Genomic DNA, 22,175 nt, shown 5'->3' with positions numbered 1-22,175 from the left:
GCTTCTGTTTTTTTGGCATCTTCAGGGGTTACCTGTGGACTTAGTTCTTAGACGGGTGTGTATTTTGGTATTTTTTATGCTTTCTGAATGTCTCCAGGTAGATGTGATCAGGAAATGGGCTTCCCTTTTCACTCTTCTTCCTGAGAAGTTTCAAGATAGCACTGTTGGTCGTTTTGACGTAACTTAGGATTTAATTTTCGGCCTATTTCCTCTTTTGTCTGCTTGTCGAGTTCCACAATTCCCATTCAGTCCTTTTTTCTAGTTGAAACAGTTCAGGTCCGGCTGTGGCGGTTTGGTTTTAACTGTAAACTGTCTCTTTTTCGACTTCCAACATATTATCAGGAAGGACCAGTCCCTGGAAAAGGACACGCTTGGGAAAGTGGAGGAACAGCAAAAAACAGGGGGATTCCCCGCAACGAGAAGGCATGGTACAGTGGCAGCAACAATGGGCTCAAGCACAGGGGCAATTGTGTGGATGGTGCAGAACCAGGCAGTATTTCATGTTGTTGTATATAGGGTAGCTATGAAACCAACTTGATGGCACCTAACAACAACAACATGATCACTGTAGCATCATTCACAAAAAAGCAGAACAACCTAAGTACCCATCAACTAATGAATGGATAAACAAACTGTGGCCCACATACACAAGGGAATGCTACGCAACACTAAAAATTAAAGTTTAAATGTCTCATGACATGAATGAACCAGGAGTGCATTCTTGTTGTCTATTGCTGTTACATGTTGTCGAATTGGTTCCAACCCATGGTGACCCTGTATAGGGTTTCAAAGGAGTCACTGGTGACTTTGAACTGCTGACCTTAACAAACCAACTTTGCAGTCTAGCACATTAAACCCCAGCACCACACCAGGACTCCCCTAACATATATTGTTGTTGTTATGTGCTGTGGAGTCAGTTCCGACCCTGTACAGAGTTTTGGAGGCTGTAAATCTTTACAGGAGCAGAAAGCCTCCTCTTTCTCCCACGGAACAGCTGGTAGTTTCGAACTGCTGACCTTGTGGTTCATAGCCCAATTCGTAACCACTACGCTACCAGGGAGGATTCAAAAAAAGTTTGTGAAAAAAATCCAGTATATTTAATTCCATTTTAAGAAAAACTTTGTGAAGCTCCCTTGTATTTGCACATCCATGTTGATAAAAGCATAATTCATAATAGAAAAAAGATGGAAACCATCTAATGCCCATCAATAAATGGACAATCTATCATACAAACACACAATGAAATACTACAGTGTTTTTTAAAAAAAATGACTGCAAAACTTGTATGGCATGGATAAATCTGGATGCTATGAAGCTGAGTAAAACTGCTGTCGTTAGGTGCCATCAGTACTGACTCATAGCGACCCCATGCACAACAGAACACTATCCAGTCCTACGCCAACCTTACAGCCTTTTCCACACGTAAGCATATTGCTGCTTCCAGTGTGCCAATCCATCTCATTGGAGGGTTTCCTCTTTTTCACTGACCCTCCACTTTACCAAGCAGAAGCACCAAAAACTGGTCCTTCCTGATAATATGTTTGAAGTCTGAGAGACAAAATCTGGCCATCTTGATTCTCAGGAGGATTCTCATTGTACTTCTTCCAACATAGATTTGTTTGTTCTTCCTGGCAGTCCATGGTACTTTCAACAGTCTCCTCCAACACCGTAACTCAAATGCATCAATTCTTCTACGCTCTGTCTTATTCACTGTCCTGCCTTCGCATTTATGTGAGGTTATTAAAATTACCATGGCTTGGGTCACGTGCACCCGAGTCCTCAAACTCACATCTTTGCTCTTGAACACTTAGAGGTCTTGTTCATCGGATTTGCCTAATGCAATACATCATTTAATTTCTTGACTGCTGCTTCCATGAGTGCTAATGGTTGATCCAATCTAAATAAAGTCTTTGACAACTTCAATCTTAAAATCAAATGCCCCAAAGTCTTCATTTTGCTCGGATCAACCATCAACCCTCATGGAAACAGTAGTCAAGAAATCAAACGATATATTGCATTAAGCAAATCTGCTGCTGCACAAGACCTCTTTAAAGTAATTTAAAGCTAAATTAATTTGAGTTAAATGAGTCAATCTCAAAATACTGTATGTGACCACTACTGTAAAAAACTACCAAAGGGTTTCACACAGGAATAAACATTGTTTGATGGTTATGAGGCATGGGCAGGGAAAGGAGGATGAATTATTAATTTGAGGCTAGATATGTATTAACTTTACTCGCTTGAGTAAAGTTTAATTTGAGGCTAGATATGTATTAACTTTTACATCTCAATGTAAAGAAAACAAAAATCCTCACCACTGGACCAATAAACAAAATTCTTATCAATGGAGAAAAGATTGAAGTTGTCAAGGACTTCATTCTTCTTGGATCAACTATCAACACTCGTGGAAGTAGCAGTCAAGAGATCAGACGACGTATTGCACTGGGCAAATCTGCTGCACAGGAACTTTTTAAAGTGTTGAAGAGCAGAGATATCAGCTTGAGGACTAGGGTGCGCCTGACCCAGGCCATTGTGTTTTCAATAGCCTCATATGGATGCGAAAGCTGGACAGTGAATAAGGAGGATCGTAGAAGAATTGATGCCTTTGAGTTGTGGTGTTGGAGGAGAATACTGAGGGTGCCATGGACTGCCAAAAGAACCAATAGATCTGTTTTGGAAGAAGTGCAGCCAGAGTGCTCCTTGGAGGCCAGGATGGCTAAGCTTCATCTCTCCTACTTTGGACATGAATTCCGGAGGAAACAATCGTTGGAGAAGGATGTCATGCTGGGTAGGGTGGAGGGTCAGAGAAAAAGAGGAAGCCCCCCAACGAGATGGATCAGCCAGGTGGCATCATTGATGGACTCGGGGGTGGCAGCGGTGGTGAGGTTGGCCCAGGATCAAGCATTGTTTCGTTCTGCTGTGCATGGGGTCGCTATGAGTCGGTTCCGACTCGATGGCACCTGACAACAACATGTATTAACTTGGGTAAAAGAGTAAGCAATATACTATAAGGGAGAGATCAGCACAATATGATCAAGGCAAAGGAAGTCAATGAGAGAAGGCAAAGAGTTAAAAGCCACAGAGGTAAACACTATTACATACACAATCCTTCAGTAACATTAATAACAATAATATATTGTTAAATGCCATTGAATCGGTTCCTACTCGAACGACCAAGTATAAGGATTTTGAGGAGCGGCTGGTGAGTTTGAACCGTCAACCTGCGGTTCAAACTGACTTTGCAGTCTAGCGCATTATCCCACAGCGCCACACCAGGACTCCAATAATATATGAGTAAATAAATAGACAGACATGCAAGCAGAACTGGTATGGGAAGACCAATGGGCCTAAACCCATGGATACATATACAGGTTTAGCAGAGGAGTCTTCTCTATATGGATTAACATATGCTGCAAATATGCCCAAGAATATAATGGAGTATACAGAATATAAAGGTATGAAAACTTCTTAACTGTAATTATACACCTCAAAAAAATGAGTTCTGGACCTGAGGGCTTAGAACCATAGTCTCAGAGGACAGCAAAATCACATTGGTACAAACAGTTGTCAAAGAAAATGTGGTACATTCTGTTTTGGTGAGTAGTGACTGGGGTCTTAAAACTTTATGAGCAGCCATCTAAGATGCAAATATTGGTCTCTCCCCATCCAATGCAAAGAAGAGTGAAAAAAGTAAAAGACACATGGAAACAATTAGCCCAAAGGACTAACAAAACCACGTGAACCTCAGCCTCCTTGACCCCAAGACTAGAAAAACTAGATGGTATTCAGCTATCAATGGCTTTGAAAGGAATCACATTAGAAGGTCCTGTAAAGACTCAGAGAAAATTGTGGAACAAAACATAACATCCTAAGAAAGATGAGGCTGTCTGGTTGGACAGAGACAGGTAGAAGACCTGAGATAATGGCCCTTAGGCACTCCTCAAGCCTGGAACTGACCTCACACCCATGGGTCAACTTTCAACTAGCCAGCCTGGTTTATTAGGTCAAAAATAAAACAAGAAGAGGCACAAATTCCTTAGCATAATCAGCCATTTAAGATCTAAAGGGCAATATCTGCCCAGGAGAAAGGCTCAGAGGACAGGAAGGGACAGGAAAGAAGGATGGGAAACAGGGAGGAAGTAGAAAGATTTTTGTTACATTCTGGGATTACAATCAAATACATGGAACAAAATGTGCATGAACTGTATAATGGAAAACTGAGATGCTCTGTGAATCTCCACCCACATCAGAATAAAAAATTAAAAGTAAAAGAAAAGGTTTATACCAACAAGGAAACATCCTTTGATGGGAACCGGTGATTGGAAAGGAAAAGAGGGAAAATCATGAAGTAGATGGCAGACGTTTATTAACTGGGTATAAAAGGGACAGCAATATATAATAAGGGGGAAGGAGGCAGAGGTAAGCATGTTATCAGTAAGACAAAGAGTTACGTAACAGCTACAAACAACAAAGGTCAATTGTATTACACACACAATCCTGCAATATCAATAATGTCAAACAATAGCCTCTAAGTAGACACAAGGAGAATAGGTGGTTATGTGCTACAGAATTAATTCCATCTCCTAATGACCCTGTTTTGGAGGCTGCAAATCATTACAGGAGCTAAAGCCTCATAGTTTCAAACTGCTGAACTTGCCCAACTCTCTACACTGCCAGAGCTCCCGATGGTGAATAGGCATGGGGAAGAAATTAGGACTATACCCACCAGTATACAAGGTGGTTTCAAACTGTTCATGCGATAATTCTTTTATTCCATTCTTCTACAAACTTTTTGAAACCCCCTGGTATATGTGTTTGAGAGGGTATTTCTTTCTTTCTTTTTTGAAACTTCTGATTGTGAATTGAATGAAGGTTTACTGAGCAGATCATCAGTTTTACAGTCAGCAAATCATAATCTACTTCACTGCAATGACTGCAATCCCCTCCGCATCCCACAAGTTTACCTCTATTTATTTACTTACCACATTCTTCCCTGTGTCTCCCACTACCGTCATCTTTCCTCTCCCAAACTCTCTCTTGGTGTATGTTGCCTGCCCTGTCAGCTATGTTAGTTAACATGTGTCTACCCTCTAGTCCAGTCCATAAATAATTTTCCCTACACACCTCCAGCCATTATAAATTGCTTCTTTAGTCACGAATTTTTTACTTTTTACAAGATTGGTCTCATACAATATTTATCTCATTCGCCATTTCTGCACTTCACTTTAGGGTAGGTTTGGCTGGTGTTGACTGATTGATGCCTTTCATTGATCAGGTGGCATACAGCTGGTATTGGCTCTAGCCCAGTGGGTGGAGCTACAAAGGGTACAGTTGTGGCTGGGCATTATGGGCACAGTTGCTGCCTCCCGTTGGCAGGAAAGAGAAAAGTCCCTCCCCATCACACACACACAAGAAAACAAAACAGAATAAACAAACATGGAATCAACAATGAAAAAAGAAAAGAAAGAGAAAAAGGAAGTAGAGGAAGCAACCAGAAAAAAGAATATAAATAAAACACAAAAGAGGGACAGGAAAATGGATCCATAGAAGGGAAAACTTAGAGCAAAATCAAAGGAAGAAATAAAAATATATACTAAGCATACCTAAATAGGAAAAAGAGAGTTATGGTGTGGTGCTGTGGGCTAATGCGTCAGACTGCAAGGTCAGTGGTTCAATCTCACCAGCTTCTCCTTGGAAACCCTATACAGGGTCGCTATGGGTCAGGATCGACTTGACAGCACTTAACAACAACATAGAAGAGAAGGAATTTTTGAAATATTTAGCAAAACTAGGGAGAGGGAAGATGAAGAGAAAGAGAGAGCAGCAAAAAAGATCAAAGGTGGGCAGGGGAGGGACGGTAAATGAGAAACAGAGGAAAAGGAAAAACAGAAGCAGAAAGCAGACAGAAAGGATAAAATGGGAACGGGAAGAAATGTAGAAGGAGGAAAAATAATCAAACCAATCCAACCCAAAAATGAAGCAAAAAAAAGGCAGTGCAGCTGTTAAACCCAGAAAGGAGAAAATTCTGGGGGCTCCTGGCTAGTCAAGGAGCTCACCAGGTGGTTATGACAGGAATGTGACAGCAGAGGTCCTGGCCCTAGATGGCGTTCCTATGGCCTGGTGTTACCTATGCTCAGGGCCCTCAATCACTAAGTAGTTGTGACTACCCTTCATGGAGCTGCTTTCAGCATCTGTTGGGACCACAGGGACCACACTGGGGGCAGTGTGACTGCTTAAACACTGGTTTGCTGGCTCTACAGGTTCTGTAGAAATGAAGCTGAGCCCAAACTGGTGCACCAATGTGGTGAAGCAGGCCCCCGCCTCACACTGACTTGGCTTTCAACTCTAAGGCTAGAAACTCCTGAAACTGCATTGGGGGTGGTCAAGGGTAGGAGCTGCCACTCCTCTGGTCAGTGTGTGTGTGTGTGTGGGGGGGGGGGGGGGGGGGGCAAGTGTATCTTCCTGTGTGAATATGCTCTGCCACGCCAAAGCTGCTCATAAGATGGTGGCACTTCATCTACTAGTCATTCGTCGGTCAGTCTCCCTTTCTTGCCATCCCTGCTCAGCTTTTCCTCCCAGCAAGCTCTCAATCCACTTGTGTAATCTTTCCTGTGACATTCAGGTTTCCCGAATTTTCAGCATTGTTTTATTTAGTCTCTTCTATTTTTGTTGTAGAGGATCCATGTAGTATGTTTGCCTAGTCCGCCATTATGCCAGAAGTCCAGGATATCTCTATATACATATTTGCGTGTGCTGTAAGTAAATCCATTTATAGTAGAGCAAACAGGGGACAGAGTTTTGAAAACTTTTTAGCCACAACTAAACACCTTGAGGAAATGATTCAGGTGGCTGGGAGCGTCGGACCACAGACTTTGAGCCCAGCTAAGTGTGCTTAGTATCAACTGGATTCTTAAAAGCTAGCAAGAGGATATCTAAGATGTAACTACTGGTATCTCATCTCCCCATGAGGAGGAAAGACGACTTAGAAAAATCAAAGACTCAGAGAAACAGTTAGTCCATAGGACTTAGGGACCAAACGAACACAGTCTCAGGGACTTTTGAGACCAGAACTAGATGATGCCTGGCTACCATTACTGACCACTCCAATTAGGACCACACAAGACCCTGTAGAGAAAGGGGGGAAATATAAGACAAAATTCAAATTAATAAAAACACACACACAAACAGACTTCTTGGTCTGACAAGAGTCTGGTGGAACCCCAGAGACTGTGGTCCTAAACACCCTTCAAACCTACAGCTGAATCTACCCCCAAGGATCACCTTGCAAACAAACAATACACCTATAAAGTTAAAAATCATACTCATGAGAAACGTACTTCTCAGAAAAGCAACCATTTGAGACCACAGGGCAACATCTTCCAGAAAAACAAAGTTCAGAAGGCAGACAGGGGAAGGAAAGGATGAATGGAAGCAGAGAACCCAAGACAGGAAACAGAAAGAGTGCGGTGACATTGAGGGGATGGAACTAACGCGAAACAACAAAATATATATAAATTGTCGGATGGAAAAAAATTTAAGTAAGAAAAAATGAAGCTGAGTCCTTTGAAAGACAGACAAAAATCACTAACTTTTATAGGCTAAAGCCCTTATATTTCACAACTAGTTTCCATGGAATCTAACCTTATATCATTCGGAGGCAAAAACTGGTCCAAATACACTCACTGTCCATCAGAACGTCTCGCAGGTTACTTGGCAGAATTTGTAATTAGCAGGCTTCTCAAAGTACTAAAATTTCAGAGTATATTTGGTAAACAAATAATCTGGATTCATTTTCTGCCAAGTTAACAGATGGACGAAATGTTTTGGGGTTTTTTTTTTTTTTACGAATGCAAAAAAAAGCATGGCTACCCTCTTGATAGCAGAGATTTCTCCTTAGCACTGTGGATTCTATTTTAAGTATCTGCTAGTCATTTCACTTGTTACAGGAAAGGAAACATCTGGGATTTCTAGGAATCACATATAGGAATTTTCCAGTAAACCACAGAACCTCTTCCTAGCATGTAACAAAGAATTTGAAAAGTAAGAAGCAGTGTCTCTGTTCCTGGCCTCTCAACCCAAATCTAGGTAAGCAGAAACACCTTCACTTCAGTGACAGAAAAGACCTGGGGGTGAGGTGGGGTGGTTGGTGGTGGTGGTGGTAAAATTTATCTTGTTTTACTCTAAAGGGCAAAACATCACAGACACATTAAAGGTTTTAAAACAAGGGATAAGGCATTATACCCCAGTGTTTTCATTGCCCTCTATCAACACATAAGTAAAAGTATACACATTCCTGGAAACCCAGTAAACCTGTTGTCTTGAAACTGTTGTTGAGTTGTTGAAAGTTCTCTTGAGTCGATTACAAATCATAGTGACCCTTTATAGGGTTTCCAAGGAGTGGCTGGTGGATCTGAACCACTTTACTTTGAGGTTGGCAGTCCAGTGCTTATCCTATACTATACCAGAAGCCCCGTCTTGAAAATTATTTACTCATCTTCCTTCTACATTTAGAATATAATTGTCTTATGAACCATGCTAACTTAAATTTTTCTGATTAAAAAATAGTATTTAAAATATTTTCTGGACTTAAATAAGACTCAGACCTTTGTGTAACAGAAAAATAATCACTAGTCTTCAAGTCCCAGTATTCAATGACTAATTATAAAATGTACACGTATACTAAGTAAAATTCCATCAAGTGGAGAGGAACAGAGATCAAGAGAAACCAAGGAAATAAAGTATGTACGGTAACCAGGAAACACATAATAGTCCTTTAAGGATATAGTAAAATATGAAATTTGAAAGAAAGGTCAGGATCATAATATAGAAAATCTATATTTAAAACATGCCCCAAATTCAGAGTATAAATAGAAAGCTATCATTAAGGGAAGCAAAAATATTTTCAAAACAAAAAAACTTCACATCGTCTTATAAATAATTTTTTTAACATCCCCAAAGGAAAAAAAAATCATAGACTGGCAACACTTTGTATTAATCAATATTTATAGACTGGGCTGGAGGATATAGCACCATTTATAACTATATATCCATTCTTTAAATTCTGAATTGGAGATTACTGATTTACAAAGCTTTGTGATACCTCCATTCTTAGTAATTTAATAACATCTTTCAATTTAAGAGCACAAGACTTTGGTTCTAAAAATTTATGGTTTGAGGCCCAGCTCTGACTTATGTGTAAACCGGGGCTAATAATAGTATCAATCCTTCTTATGTTGTACATGACATGTTAACCACATAGCAAAGTGTCCAGCAAACATATGCATTTCATTCATTCTTTCAACTAATACTTATTCTGATTCTACTTTGTGCCAAGTACTTTTCTAGGAACTAGACACCAAGTGGTGAATAAATTCCCTGTCCTTGTGATACATTCTAGTAAAAATGGCACACAATAGGCAAATAATTAAATACATACAGACATTCTGATATCATAAAATGAACAGCGCTACAAAGAAAAGGAAATCAATAAGGTGATAAAGAGTAACGAAGGGGACTGTGGTAACAGGTTTTGTGTCAGCCTGACTGGGCCAGGATTTGCATTGGTTTTGCAGTTAAGACGTAGGAATGATGAAATCTAATATATTGTTATCAGCTCAATGATGCTATCTGCTATGCGCAAGCAAGTCAATTGAAAGGACATTTTTCTCGGGGGTATAGACTGCTTTTAATATATTAGGCATAGTGCAAAGACTGCTCTCTTTGTGCTGGGTCTGAATCCTGCATCTGGCTCATCATATGACCTCTGGTTCTTTGGACTTGAGCCAGTGACCTGCTACATTGCCTGCCGACCTTAGAATCATTCACCTCTGTAGTCAGAAACCTTTCTCTTAAGAATCAGCTGGTGAGTTCAAACGTTGAACTTTGTGGTTCGCAGTGCTTATCCACAGAGCCACCGCACTTCTATATATAGGTTAGATAAAGGCAATTTCTACATAAAAAATATATATGTAGGCATGCGTGTGTGTGTGTGTGTGTATGTATGCTGCAAATAGATCCATGAATATGTATTGTAAACACAGCGCAAAGTTATGGAAACTTCTTAGCTGTTACCAAACTACTTGAAGGAATGCATCACTGGGTCAGGGCTTGGAATCATAAGCTTAGGGAACATCAAGGTCAGCTGACATAACAAAATCCACAAAGGCATCATTGAGGAAAGGCTATAATGATGTCAGTCACTACAATTATTACATAGGAACTGCATGTTGCTGTGTTGTTGTCAAGTGCCACTGAGTCGGTTCTGCCTCATAGTGATCCTGTATAGGGTTTCCGAGGAGCAGTTGATGGGTTTGAACTGCCAACCTTGTGGTCAAGTGCTTATCCTACAGCACCACACCAGGCCTACAGGAACTGCATGTAGTATCCTTTCATTATGACATGGTTCAAACAGATTACAAATCAAACATCACCTTTCTATAATTTCCTAACAATTAAAAGTTGCTTAAAGATAATCATAAACTAAGCTCATTGTATTTTGTCTGTGGACTAGTGCTGAAATACTATAGACAAAGAAGATAAAGCAAGATGTTCAAACATAAAGACTTAATGAACCTTCACAGATTACATTATATTGGTATTATGTATTAATGAATTTTCCTGATTAACAGGCTAAGTTTACTGATCTGAAAAAAACAACAACCATCTGTTCTTTATAATACAACATAAAAACATAATGATTTATGAAATGATTACTTACTTCACTTTCAGCAAAATGCCTCTCTCCTTTCAGGCACAGTGAAGACCGTCTTAGAGTTTTCTCATCTCCATCATCAAAAACTATGAGAGAGGATAAAAATGGAAGAACTTTTCAAAGACTCGCAAAATGAAACATATTATCACGTAATCTCCTGAGTGCAAATAATGCTTCTACTTAAAAATTCAATTCACATGTAATGCTTTCTAACAAACAACTTCAGATACAAAGCAGTGGGTATACTTTTTAATACCCAGCAAGCAGAAATAGTATTTCTACGTTAAAATTTTATTTTCTTGAAACAGGAAACACCAAATAACATAGGAAGTCATCATTTCAGGAGGAAGTCACTTAAATTCTAATGAACCCGTCTCAAAATGATAAAGGAAAAATAAGTTTTTCTGATGTTAAATAATGACAGATTTACCTAAGGAACAGAGAGTAAGATTTCAAGAAAGATACGATGGTAAGTCCAATTGCATTACTACAAAATCACAAACTGTTACTAAAACCAACTATTGATTCTTCCTTCCATCACATTCTATATACTTTTGAAGGTGGTGTGGCACTGTTGGATCAACAATGGATGGATAATCTCAAGGTCAATGATTCAAACCCATCAGCCTCTCCCTGAAAACTCTATAGAGTCCCTATGAGTTGAAACCAAATTGATGGTACATAACAACAACAAACCCTTTCCCAAGAATTCTGGGTTCTCTGATTTACACTAAGTCAAATTTGCACTTTGGACATCCTCGAGAGTTTCAAATCACATTCTTTTTAAATGTTCTTTGATTTTGAGGAACAAAATGAAGTATGAAAGGTTAAGCTCAGGACTGTAGGATAGATTGGGTTAGATTACCCAATGAAAATGTCATAGGACAGTCCTTGATACCCTTGAAGTATGAACAGGTGCATAATCAAATGGGAAAAAATTCCTTGGTGCAACTTCCCTGGTCTTTTTCTCGCCAATGCTAATTTCAATTTTCTTCAAACTTCTTTTTAATAAGCCATTCCCCGTCTCCTTCTCCCCTAAACATGATCATCCTGTGTCTCTGAATAAAATCTATGATGACTTTCCCTTTGGTATCCCCACAACAGTTCTAAAACCTTCTGAGCTGACTTCTTGCCTTGAAGTTAACTGGCCTATCAGATTCCCTATGAAGCCACTGTTTTGATTGGATCTTGCTCGCTCTCTGGACCATACTGGTAAATCCAAGACTTGTTCAAGGTCCCCAAGTGACAATTTGTTCTATAAAATTATCTTCATGAGCTTTGATCTTGCTTAAGGGGCTAGTGAAAAGATCAGTTCTTTGAGCTAACTGAACTTTGTGAAAAGTTTTTGGTGCCCAATGAGCTAAAAGTTAGCAGAAGCCAAAAAGTTCGCTTAAAACTGAAAGTTCCAACTATGTGAAACCCCAACTTCAGTAACTATTACATCAATGATAATTCTACAGTCTTGTTCCAGTTTCTGGATTTCAGACATAGTTTCTTCATTCATCCAGTTTAATGGTCTTCCCTGTCTTGACTGATTTTTAAGGTCTTCCTGACCTTCCCTAAGACATCTTGTGTGGCAACATTCCATAAACTTGCTGTAAAGATTTAATGATATGGAAAGATGTCCAGTTGAGTTCTGTGAAACATGTGACATTAGCCTTGACCTTAAAATTGTTCCCTGCGTCACCACCAAGGAAGAAAAAAAAAAAGATCCTTTTTTGAAGGTATCCAAAAGAGACTAAAACAAGTGTATTACATAGAGAACACGTCTGTAGCAATCCACTGATGGCAAAGACATGACTGAATACATTCTGTTTGGAATAAATCCATGTATTCAAGAACTGGAAACTTAGTAGCAATACTTTTTTTTTTTAATGTTTTATTGTGAATTACGTGATAGTTTACAGTAGCAATACTTTTTGACTTACTCATATATCCTAAAGAAGTAGGAGCTGTGACATGAAGCGATATATGCACACCCAAATTTCACAATAACAATAATATGGAAACAATCCAAATGCCCACGAACAGATGAATGGATAAACTATGGTTGTTTTTGTTAAGTACCATGGAGTCGCTTCCGACTCATAGGGACCCTGCACAGTGTTTCCAAGGCTGTAAATCTTTATGGGAGCAGAACACCTTATCTTTCTCCTGTGGAACCGCTGGTATTTTTGAACTGCTGACCTTGAGGTTGACATCCCGACTCATAACCACTATGCTACCAGAGCTTCTTAAAGAGGTGTAATTATATGCAATTAAGAGTAATGATGACTCTGAAGCAAAACACCTTGTAACATCAATGAACATGGTTGAATGTAGAGGAAATGATGATGAGTGAAATCAGTCGATCACCAAAGGGTAAATATTGTATGAGACTACTACTAAAATGTCATGAAAAGGTTTGCACACAGACACACATTCTTTGAAGCTTACCAGGAAGCTTATCTAACTAAGGGGTAGACACCTATTGACTTGTATGAAGGTAAAATGCAACAGACAATAAAGGAGAGGTCAGTACAACATGATCAAGGCAAAGGAAGACACAGGGATGAGCTCACGAGTTAAAGGCAACAAAGGTAAATACATTCAGGACACCTGGTGTGGCACTGTAGGGTCAGCACTGGAGTGAACCACAGGTCAGCAGTTCAAACCCACCAGCTGCTCCTCGGAAACCCTATACTGTGTCGCTATGCATCATATCCAAACCTGCAATAGCAATAATAACAATAATCGACCAGGGGATACAGACACTCAGATTGAACAGGATTGGGAAGGCAAATGGGACTATACCCATGAATATAGGAGGGGGTTCAAAAAGTTTGTGGGAAAATTTCATTATCTTTTCATTCCATTTTACCATGAACCTCTTGATGCCTTCTTATATTTGTCTGATCAAAGATATTCATATATAATTATACATGTTAACATCCATGAATATAGTAGAGCATATAGTGGCAAAGTTAAGAAAATCTCTTAGCAATAACCAAAATACTTTGAGGGAAGGTGCCACTGGGCCTGGGGGCTCAGGACATGGTCTTGGGGGTCACCAACATCAACTGGCAGAATGTAACCCACAAAGACAATTTTCTACATCCCTACATTAGTGAACAAAGAGCTCTGGTAGCATAGTGGTTACGAATCGGACTGCGAACCTCAAGGTGAGCAGTTCGAAACTACTAGCTGTTCTGCGGGAGAAAGAGAAGGTTTTCTGCTCCCGTAAAGATTTACAGCCTCGGAAACCCTGTACAGGGTTGCTATGAGTCGGAACCAACTCCACAGCACATAACAACAACAATTTTAGTGAACAGTGACTGGGGTCTTAAAGGCTTGTGAGGTGTCAAAATAAAGTTGCACATATTGGCTTGTCCCTAACTTGAGCAAAGATGAATGAAGAAAATCAGATAGACGCAAACAATCAATCCAAAGGAGGACTAGATCAGCCTCTATGATCCTGAGAACAGAACTAGCTACTACTGCCAACCACTCTTGAAAAAGATTATAATAGGAGGTACTAGACAGAGTGAGGGAAGTATATGGAACAAAATAAATATTATAAAAAAGGCCATGCTAATTGTTCTGATAGAGACTAGGGGTCTCCCAAGACTATGGACCTTAAACATCCTGCAGACCTGGAACTAACCTCAGTGGCTTAATATCCAGCCCAATGATAGGCTTATAAAATGAATCAAAATATTAGGGCAGCACATACTCCTTTAAACAATGAAATAGCCAAGATTAAAAGGGCAGCATTTGCCCAGGGTACAGTTCAGGAGGCAGGAAGGGACAGGAAAGAAAGATGAATAGAAATGATTAGCACAAGGATGAAGCAGGAAGAACGCTGTTACACTGTGGGGATTGCAGTCAATGGCACAAATCAAAATGTGTATGAATTTATAAATGGAAGACCAATCTGCTCTGTACACTTTCACCCAAATCATAAGTTTAAAAAATAATAATAAATGAAAAATACACGAAGGTGGGGGAAAAAGCTATTTTATAAAACAAAACAAAACTAAAACTTAATAGAATTTGTTAGAGAACAAACTTACAATCCTGATAACAGGCCTTCTTAAATAATATTCAAACTTAAAACTACAAAGGAAAAAGTGACTACACAAATATTGACTATATCCACTCATTACTTATTGAAATAGTTGGATTCCAAAGACCAGGTTATTCTTTATGCAAAATTCAGCATTATGAGAAAATAAAGGATTGGGGTTTTTTTCTGTTTTCAGAAAGCACATTTTTCCAACTTTTTAAAATAAGAAAAAATAATCATAGAAATATTAGTAACTACTGTGGTTACGAATCGGGCTGCGAGCCTCAAGGTCAGCAGTTCGAAACTACCAGCGGTTCCACGGGAGAATGATGAGGCGGTCTGCTCCCATAAAGATTTACAGCTTCGGAAACCCTGTGTACGGTCGCTAAGAGTCGGAACCAACTCCACGGCACAGAACAACAACAACTCTCTAATGACATGCTCATCACTGTGATGAGTGACATTCTGGAAGATTCCTCTGTTAAGAAGGAGGCTTAGAGGAGACAAAGCCGGATAAAGTCAGACTGGGACTGGAGGATACACAGCTTAGCCACTTCCTCGTGGGCTACGTCACAGCTGCTCTTCTGGAAGCAGCTCCATGGTCTCACTTCTACCCACGCAAGCCTTGCGTTCATGATCTCTTAACTAGCTCTGTCCTGGTGGCTTTGTGCTAGGTGCTGGGAGCTGGCCATGCACCGGCCCCACTGCAGTGGAAACTTCACTGTGATCCTGTAGTAGCAGTCCATTGCTTATCCTACAGCACCATACCAGGGGACCTATGGTACTAACTGCAAAATGTCAGAAAACAAAATAGTAAGTGAGAAGTACCTATATGTATATAAAAATGAAAAGGAAACAGATTAATAGGAGAAAAATTTTTCCATTTTAATTACGAAATGATCAATATTCACAATATACATAAAACTCATATCCTACAAATAATAAGAAAACAAGATAAGGACTTCCAGTTAAGATGGTGGACCAGGAAGACAAACTCCAACAAGTGACCAAACAAAACAGACTCAGATGATTATTTTGGCATCCTGAGCTTCAGAAGAAAGGCTAGAGGTGGATGGAGTGCTTACTGGGAAGAGAAGCTGAGCAGGACAGTGAGAAGAGGGAGACTGGTGAAGGACTGGCCTTGGTAGTGGAGGGAGGACTGACAGAGCAAATTCACACGGGCAACCAGAAAGGTGCGAGTTCTTCTTTTTCCACACACTTTTTTGGTGACCTTCATCCACCACCCTGCTGTCCAGGAGTTCCAAACCAGGTGGGTGAGAGCCACAGCAGTGTGAGGTGGGGCCAGCTGCGCAACTTTGGTGCTATATTCAGGTGGGCTGAGCTCTAGAACCACAAATACTGCAGAGCCACAAGACCTGCGTTTAAGCAGTCACCTTCCCCCCAGCTTCCCTATGGTCCTAAGAGACACTGAAACCAGCTCCATCAAGGGCACCTACAAACGACTGCTGGACTGCGTGTCCTGAACATAGGTAATGCCGAGGCCAACAAGAACTCCACTGTCACATCCATTCCACAACCACCACATGAGCTTCCTGAATAGCAGGAGACCACCAGAGATATCGCCATTCGGATCCAACAACTGCACTGTTTGTTTTTACAAATGTGAGAACCTCCACAATGCCACGGAGACAACAGATAATTTTAGCTCACATGAAGAAATGAGAGAATGGTTCCAACAACAACAACAACAAAAAACACAACAACAAGAAAAAGTAATGGAACAAACTGAAAAAGAAAATCAAAAGGTTAACTGTTGTTAAGTGCTGTCGAGTCAGTTCCGACCCAGAGCAGCCCTGTATAGGGTTTCCAAGGAGCAGCTGGTGAGCTTGGACCACCGACCTTGCAGTTCAAATAGCTTTGCAGTCTGGCGCATTAACACACAGCACCACAGGTACCTTCAAAGAAGGCACTGAAAGATCAAGGAAAGATCACTAAAAATTTTAGAAGAATTCAGAAAACTCTACAAGGACAAATAGATAAACAGATGCCAATTTTGAGACAACACAGAACCTGCGATTTGAAATTCAGAAGATTAATACTAAGATCTCAGACATGGACAATAAGCAGCACAGGAAGCCCAAATCAGTGAGCCTGAAGATGAATCACTCAATACAAGTGTGCGAGAAGAACAATCGAAAAAGTAATGAGAAAATTAGAAAGAGACAAGTACAAAGAAAACTGTCAAAGAGTTATTGGAAGAAAACTTCTGTAACATTATGCAAGGCAAATAAATAAAGTTGAACGATGCCCAAACAGGATATTTCCCAAAAGAAAATCATCAAGATAAATCATAATCAAACTTTTCAAAATCAAAGACAAGGAAAGATATCCTGAGAGCAGTTCAGGGAAACTGAAAGTTACCTACAAAATATAGCTAATAAAACTAAGCTCTCGTTTCTCAGCGGAAACCATACAGGCAAGAAGGCAATGGGGTGATATATACAAAACCCTGAAAGAAAAAAAAAAATGGCCAATCAAGAATCATATACCCAGCAAAGCTGTCCCTCAAATACAACAGTGAAATTGGGACATTTACTGATAAGCAGAAATTAAAGGAATTTGTAACAACCAGACCAACTTTATAAAAAATACTAAAGCGTATTCTTTGGACTGAGAACCACCAACAGCAGACAACACCTGAGATTACTATACATGATACCACATCCCAGATATATACAAGTATTTAAAGTAAAACAATTTGTTACATGTAAAACTGATGATCTGCTCTGTACACCCTCACTCAATTCACAATAAAAAGTTTTTTTAAAAAAGAGAGAGAAAACAAGCTAAGCTACCTCAAGAAAGAAGAGGAAAAAATTAGAAGAGTAGATAAACCACCAATTTATAACACACAAATAAAAAATAAATGCGGTTCCTTTCAATAACCATGAAAAAAAATGTTCTTACTAATAATCATAGAAGTAGCATAATAAAAATAAATTTTGATACTTATTTTATGTCCAGCTTGACAAAAAAATGTGTAAAAAGATTAATAACATCACATTTGGCAAAGGGTGGGATAAAAGTATACATTGTTCATGGGAATGAAAATTAGCAGTCTTTTTAGAAGGTAATTTTTATTAAACTATATTTCCCTTAAATCTGTATCTATGTCTTAGCATATATACTAGAGAAATACTATAAGGTGCACGTAAAATCCAGCATTGACTATAATTAAAAAGAAAAACTTTCATATCAGTAAGAAAAATAAACTGTGGTATGTTAAATCTCATGAATATATAGTATGACCATTAAAAGAAATTTCTCTAAGATATATTTCTAAGTACAACACACTAGAAATCAAATTACTTAACATGCACATTAAATAAAATTAAAATATGTTGTAGGTATTAAAACATGAATTTTTTAAAGCTTTGGAAAAGATGCCATGGTGTTAGAAAAGAAGATGAATCAAGAAAATGTAAAATTTGCATTATTTTAACGGAAGTTTTGCTTACAAGTGGGAAAAACAACCTTCTCTTACCTACGGTATACCAACTTGCATCTGTTAATTTATTGATGACAGCTTCCTGGTATGCCCCGTCCAGATTCTTCACCTCCACAACAGCACCTACCTAAAGTATCGATTAAGAATTAGAAAAACTCATCAAGGATAAATCAACAGAAATACAAGGAGGTTAAAAACAAAAACAATGAACAAAAAACAAATCCCTTTAACCTGCAGGCTAATCAATTTAGAACCCGTACTGGAATTTTAAAATGATTATATAAATCCACATCTGTTAAGGATTTCATATTAACAGGCAAAAACAAATCATGTTTTTTATTATGAAAGACGAAGTGCTCTTAGGAAGAATACTAAATTAACATAATATATCTGTAAGAATAAAACACATACGTAAATATGTTGTCATTCTCTGTTTTATCATAAACAAAGTCAGGTACCTAATTCTCTTTACATATTATCTAATGTCCTTATTTGTTTGTATTATTTCAGCTCATGCTCTTATTCCCTCATGTTTTATTAAAACATAAATGCACTATTCAAAGAAAAAAATTGTTTCCCTTTTCATATTTAAACATTTAATTTAACTAAAAGAATCTCAGTAAGCTGGTTCCTTTTCCACAGAAAGGTGTTCTAAAAATTACTAAACGCAACACTGTACTGATAAACTAGTAACTTGTATGTAAATATCAGGGAGAAAAACATGAACCTCTTCACATCAAATGCTGTCTGACACCTAGATATAATAAAAGTTGATGATATATTGTTCCAGGCAGGAATTCTAGCCACTGACCAATAACTACCACTACGTAGGTATAGGTCAAAGAGATATTTCCAATAAATAAAACTTTATTAGTAACTTGGATTTTGGCTGCACCGCTGTCTCAGTCAGGCTGTATGAACACAGAAAAAGTCCCTCTATCTACACTTGTGGAGTCCTGGTGTAGTGCTGTGGGTAAATGCTGTGGGTCAGTCTGAACCACATCGTTGGTTCAAGCTCACCAGCTGCTCCTCGGAAACTCCACACAGAGTCGCTCTGGGTCAGAACCGACTCAACAGCACTTAAAAGCAACATCTGCTACACTTGTGCTCTCTAGGGTTAAGTGCAAAGTAACGTATTACGAAGGAATTTCAATTTTATAGTGTACTTTAAATGTTTTGTTTTATGTTTTATAATATAGGTAATACATGACTTATAAATACATATACATATATTGAGAAATATGCTGGAGCTTTTTACACAGTCATGAAAGTTTGGAGACCAATATTTTAACAGTTCGAAAACTTTTTGGTCACAGACCCAATATTCAAAACTCTAAAATTAGAGTCACTTGTATCTGTTAATATTTAAAGCAATAAAACAAGTTTTTAAAAATTTATTAATTCATTTAAAAAAAATAATCATCACATTTGAAAACAAATGCTACTTAGGAAAGAAAAACATTTCCAAAATAAATATATATATTTTAGTGGGAAGATTGGCATTTTTCACATTTTTGCAAATCCCTTTAACATCTGGCATAATAAAGATAAGTGGATTGTCTTCCCTACTTTTATATCACATTTTTTATGATTTGTTGGTTAGACTGAAATAGAAGGGTGGTTTCAAAAGTTCATGAAAAAAAGGGGGATAAAAATGAAATATTTGGCACACACAAAAAAGAGAATGAAATTTTTCCATAAACTTTTTAAAGCCCACTGGCACGTACAGAAAATCTGTTCTCACAGAGATATTTTGTTGTGTTTGTTTTAAGTCCTGTCGAGTTGATTCCGGCTCATAGTGACCCTGTATAGGGTTTCCAAGTCTATAAATAATATTCACAGGAGCAGAAAGCCTCATCGTGCTCCTGCACAGAAGCTGGTGGGCTAGAGCTGCCAACCTTTTGGTTCACAGTCCAGTGCTTATCCTACAGAGCCACCAAGCTCACTGGTTTCACAAAGATAAGTACTTGAAAAGGGAGGTGTATTTTAATAGCATTTCTTATATAAATGTGAATATTGTTCTTTGGTACATATTATATATGCCAAAACTCAACAAGTGGTAGTTTCTTAGGACAAGTTATAATAAGACACTGAAACCGCATGAATGAATTTTTCATATTAGTACATTAAACTCCATCAATATATTATTAGGAGTAGACCTTTTATCTACTCATAATTTTAGAACACTGATCATTGGTCATTTACAAAGTAGCCAGTTATAAAGATTTAAGTACTGACACACGTCATTATAAAAAATCAACCACATTAATAGAACTGCTCTTATCAGAAAACGTGTTCAAGCTATCATGTTCATGATAGCAGATATAAATTTACCAAATTTTTATTTTTATTTAAAAGATATACTTTTGTCAAAAACATTTGTTGTTGTTGTTAAGTGTCATCGAGTTGGTTCCAACTCATAGCAGTCCTGTATAGGACTTCTAAGGAATCACTGGTGGGTTTGAACTACCGACCCTGAACTTAAGTAATCCAGTGCTTATCATACAGCACCACACCAGGATTTCAAAAATGGGTTGTTGTTGTTGTTAAATGCTGTTGAGATGGTTCCAACTCATAGTGACCCTGTATAGGGTTTCTGAGCAGCTGGTGGGTTTGAACTGTGGTTGCAATTGGCAGTCCAGTGCTGATCCTACAGTGCCACACCAGGAGTCCTCAATTGTTTCTCCCCTTCAGGTGACAACTTAAGGGAAGCACTTGGTTTATATTTTAGAATATGTGTACCAAACAACTGTCTGAACAGCCAGTGGCCCAGTCCAGGAAAATATTCTATTAAAGCAGCAGCTACTTTTCCTTACAAGTCAGTCACAGAAGGGATGTATACGTACTCCTTATTGTGATTTTGTGTGTGTGTGTGTGTGTGTGTGTTTGTGAGCTGAGAATGCATGACAGTGAAGACAAAATGATTACTGACTTGATTCACGATAAGGTGCCGGTAATGAAAATGTCAACATAGTGAAGAGGACAAATCTAAAACAGTTTTGACCTTAATGTTATTGCTATTGTGGTCGGTTCTGACTCACAGCTACCCTCTTTTTCCAAGGAGCAGCAGGTAGGATTTAACAGCTGACCTTGTAGTTAGCAGTCCAGTACTGATCCTACAGTGCTACACCAGGAGTTCCTTTGACCTTATTTTTATTGTTGTTAAGTGCTGTTGAGTCAGTTCTGACCTGGTATAGGTGGAGCAGCTGGTGAGCCTGAACCGCCGACCTTGCGGTTCAAACCTACCTTGCAGTCCAGTGCATTAACCCGAAGTGCCACACCATGACTCCTTTGATCTTGTTGTTGTTGTACCACAACTTATAACCCCACAAAGTAGCCTCCAGAAGACTCAGACTTCACTTTGAGCCCTTGTCCCATACCATGACTGTCTTTAAAAGAAGGTTATGAAATGACAAGAACAAAGAAGTATCTTTAAAGTCTCCTTCAAGATTAGAATGTATAAAACACCCATTTAAAATACTTTACATCCAATCAAGAAAATTCTGTTAATTGCACTTTTATATGATCTTTTATACCACCCCAAAAAACACATTTGCTATGAAGCCAATTGCAATTCATGGCGCCCTCATGGGTATCAGAGTAGAACTGTATGCCACAGGCTTTTATTTTTAGTTTTCTATTGTGAAGTTTACAGGGGAGAACATCCGCTTTACACTCATCCTATCATATTTCATTTCACTGCAATGATTACAGTCCCCTCCATGCATCATCAAATAACCAAAGGGTACATACACCACACAGGCACGCCCCCAGGCTGTCAACACACAGCCCTTCTCCCTAAGTATACGTAAAGTTCATCAAATTGTAGCAGGTTACTCTTTTTTCTTCACTCTTCTTTCTTCTTCTAGTCAAGTTCGGATGCTCCAGTCATGTAAGCCAGGTCAGGTGGGTACTATCTGCAGGTATGGGCATTCTGCTCCACAGGCTTT

The 22,175-nt window shown here is 38.8% G+C and overlaps 1 protein-coding gene across 1 annotated transcript in view; it reads right to left on the bottom strand.

Moving 5' to 3' along the window:
* The window catches only part of ARID4B (AT rich interactive domain 4B (RBP1-like)), a 180,619-nt gene that overhangs the window by 129,058 nt on the left and 29,386 nt on the right, over positions 1-22,175 (bottom strand). The window contains exons 4-5 of the mRNA XM_006868585.1: positions 18,262-18,352; positions 10,718-10,797 (exon numbers count right to left, since the gene is read on the bottom strand). Coding sequence (XP_006868647.1) covers positions 10,718-10,797; positions 18,262-18,352 — 171 coding nt within the window. The remainder of the gene's footprint in view (positions 1-10,717; positions 10,798-18,261; positions 18,353-22,175) is intronic.

The sequence above is a fragment of the Chrysochloris asiatica genome, unplaced genomic scaffold (genome assembly GCF_000296735.1).
Source record: "Chrysochloris asiatica unplaced genomic scaffold, ChrAsi1.0 scaffold00119, whole genome shotgun sequence".
Lineage (NCBI taxonomy): Eukaryota > Metazoa > Chordata > Mammalia > Afrosoricida > Chrysochloridae > Chrysochloris > Chrysochloris asiatica.
This window is presented reverse-complemented; position numbering and strand designations above follow the sequence as displayed.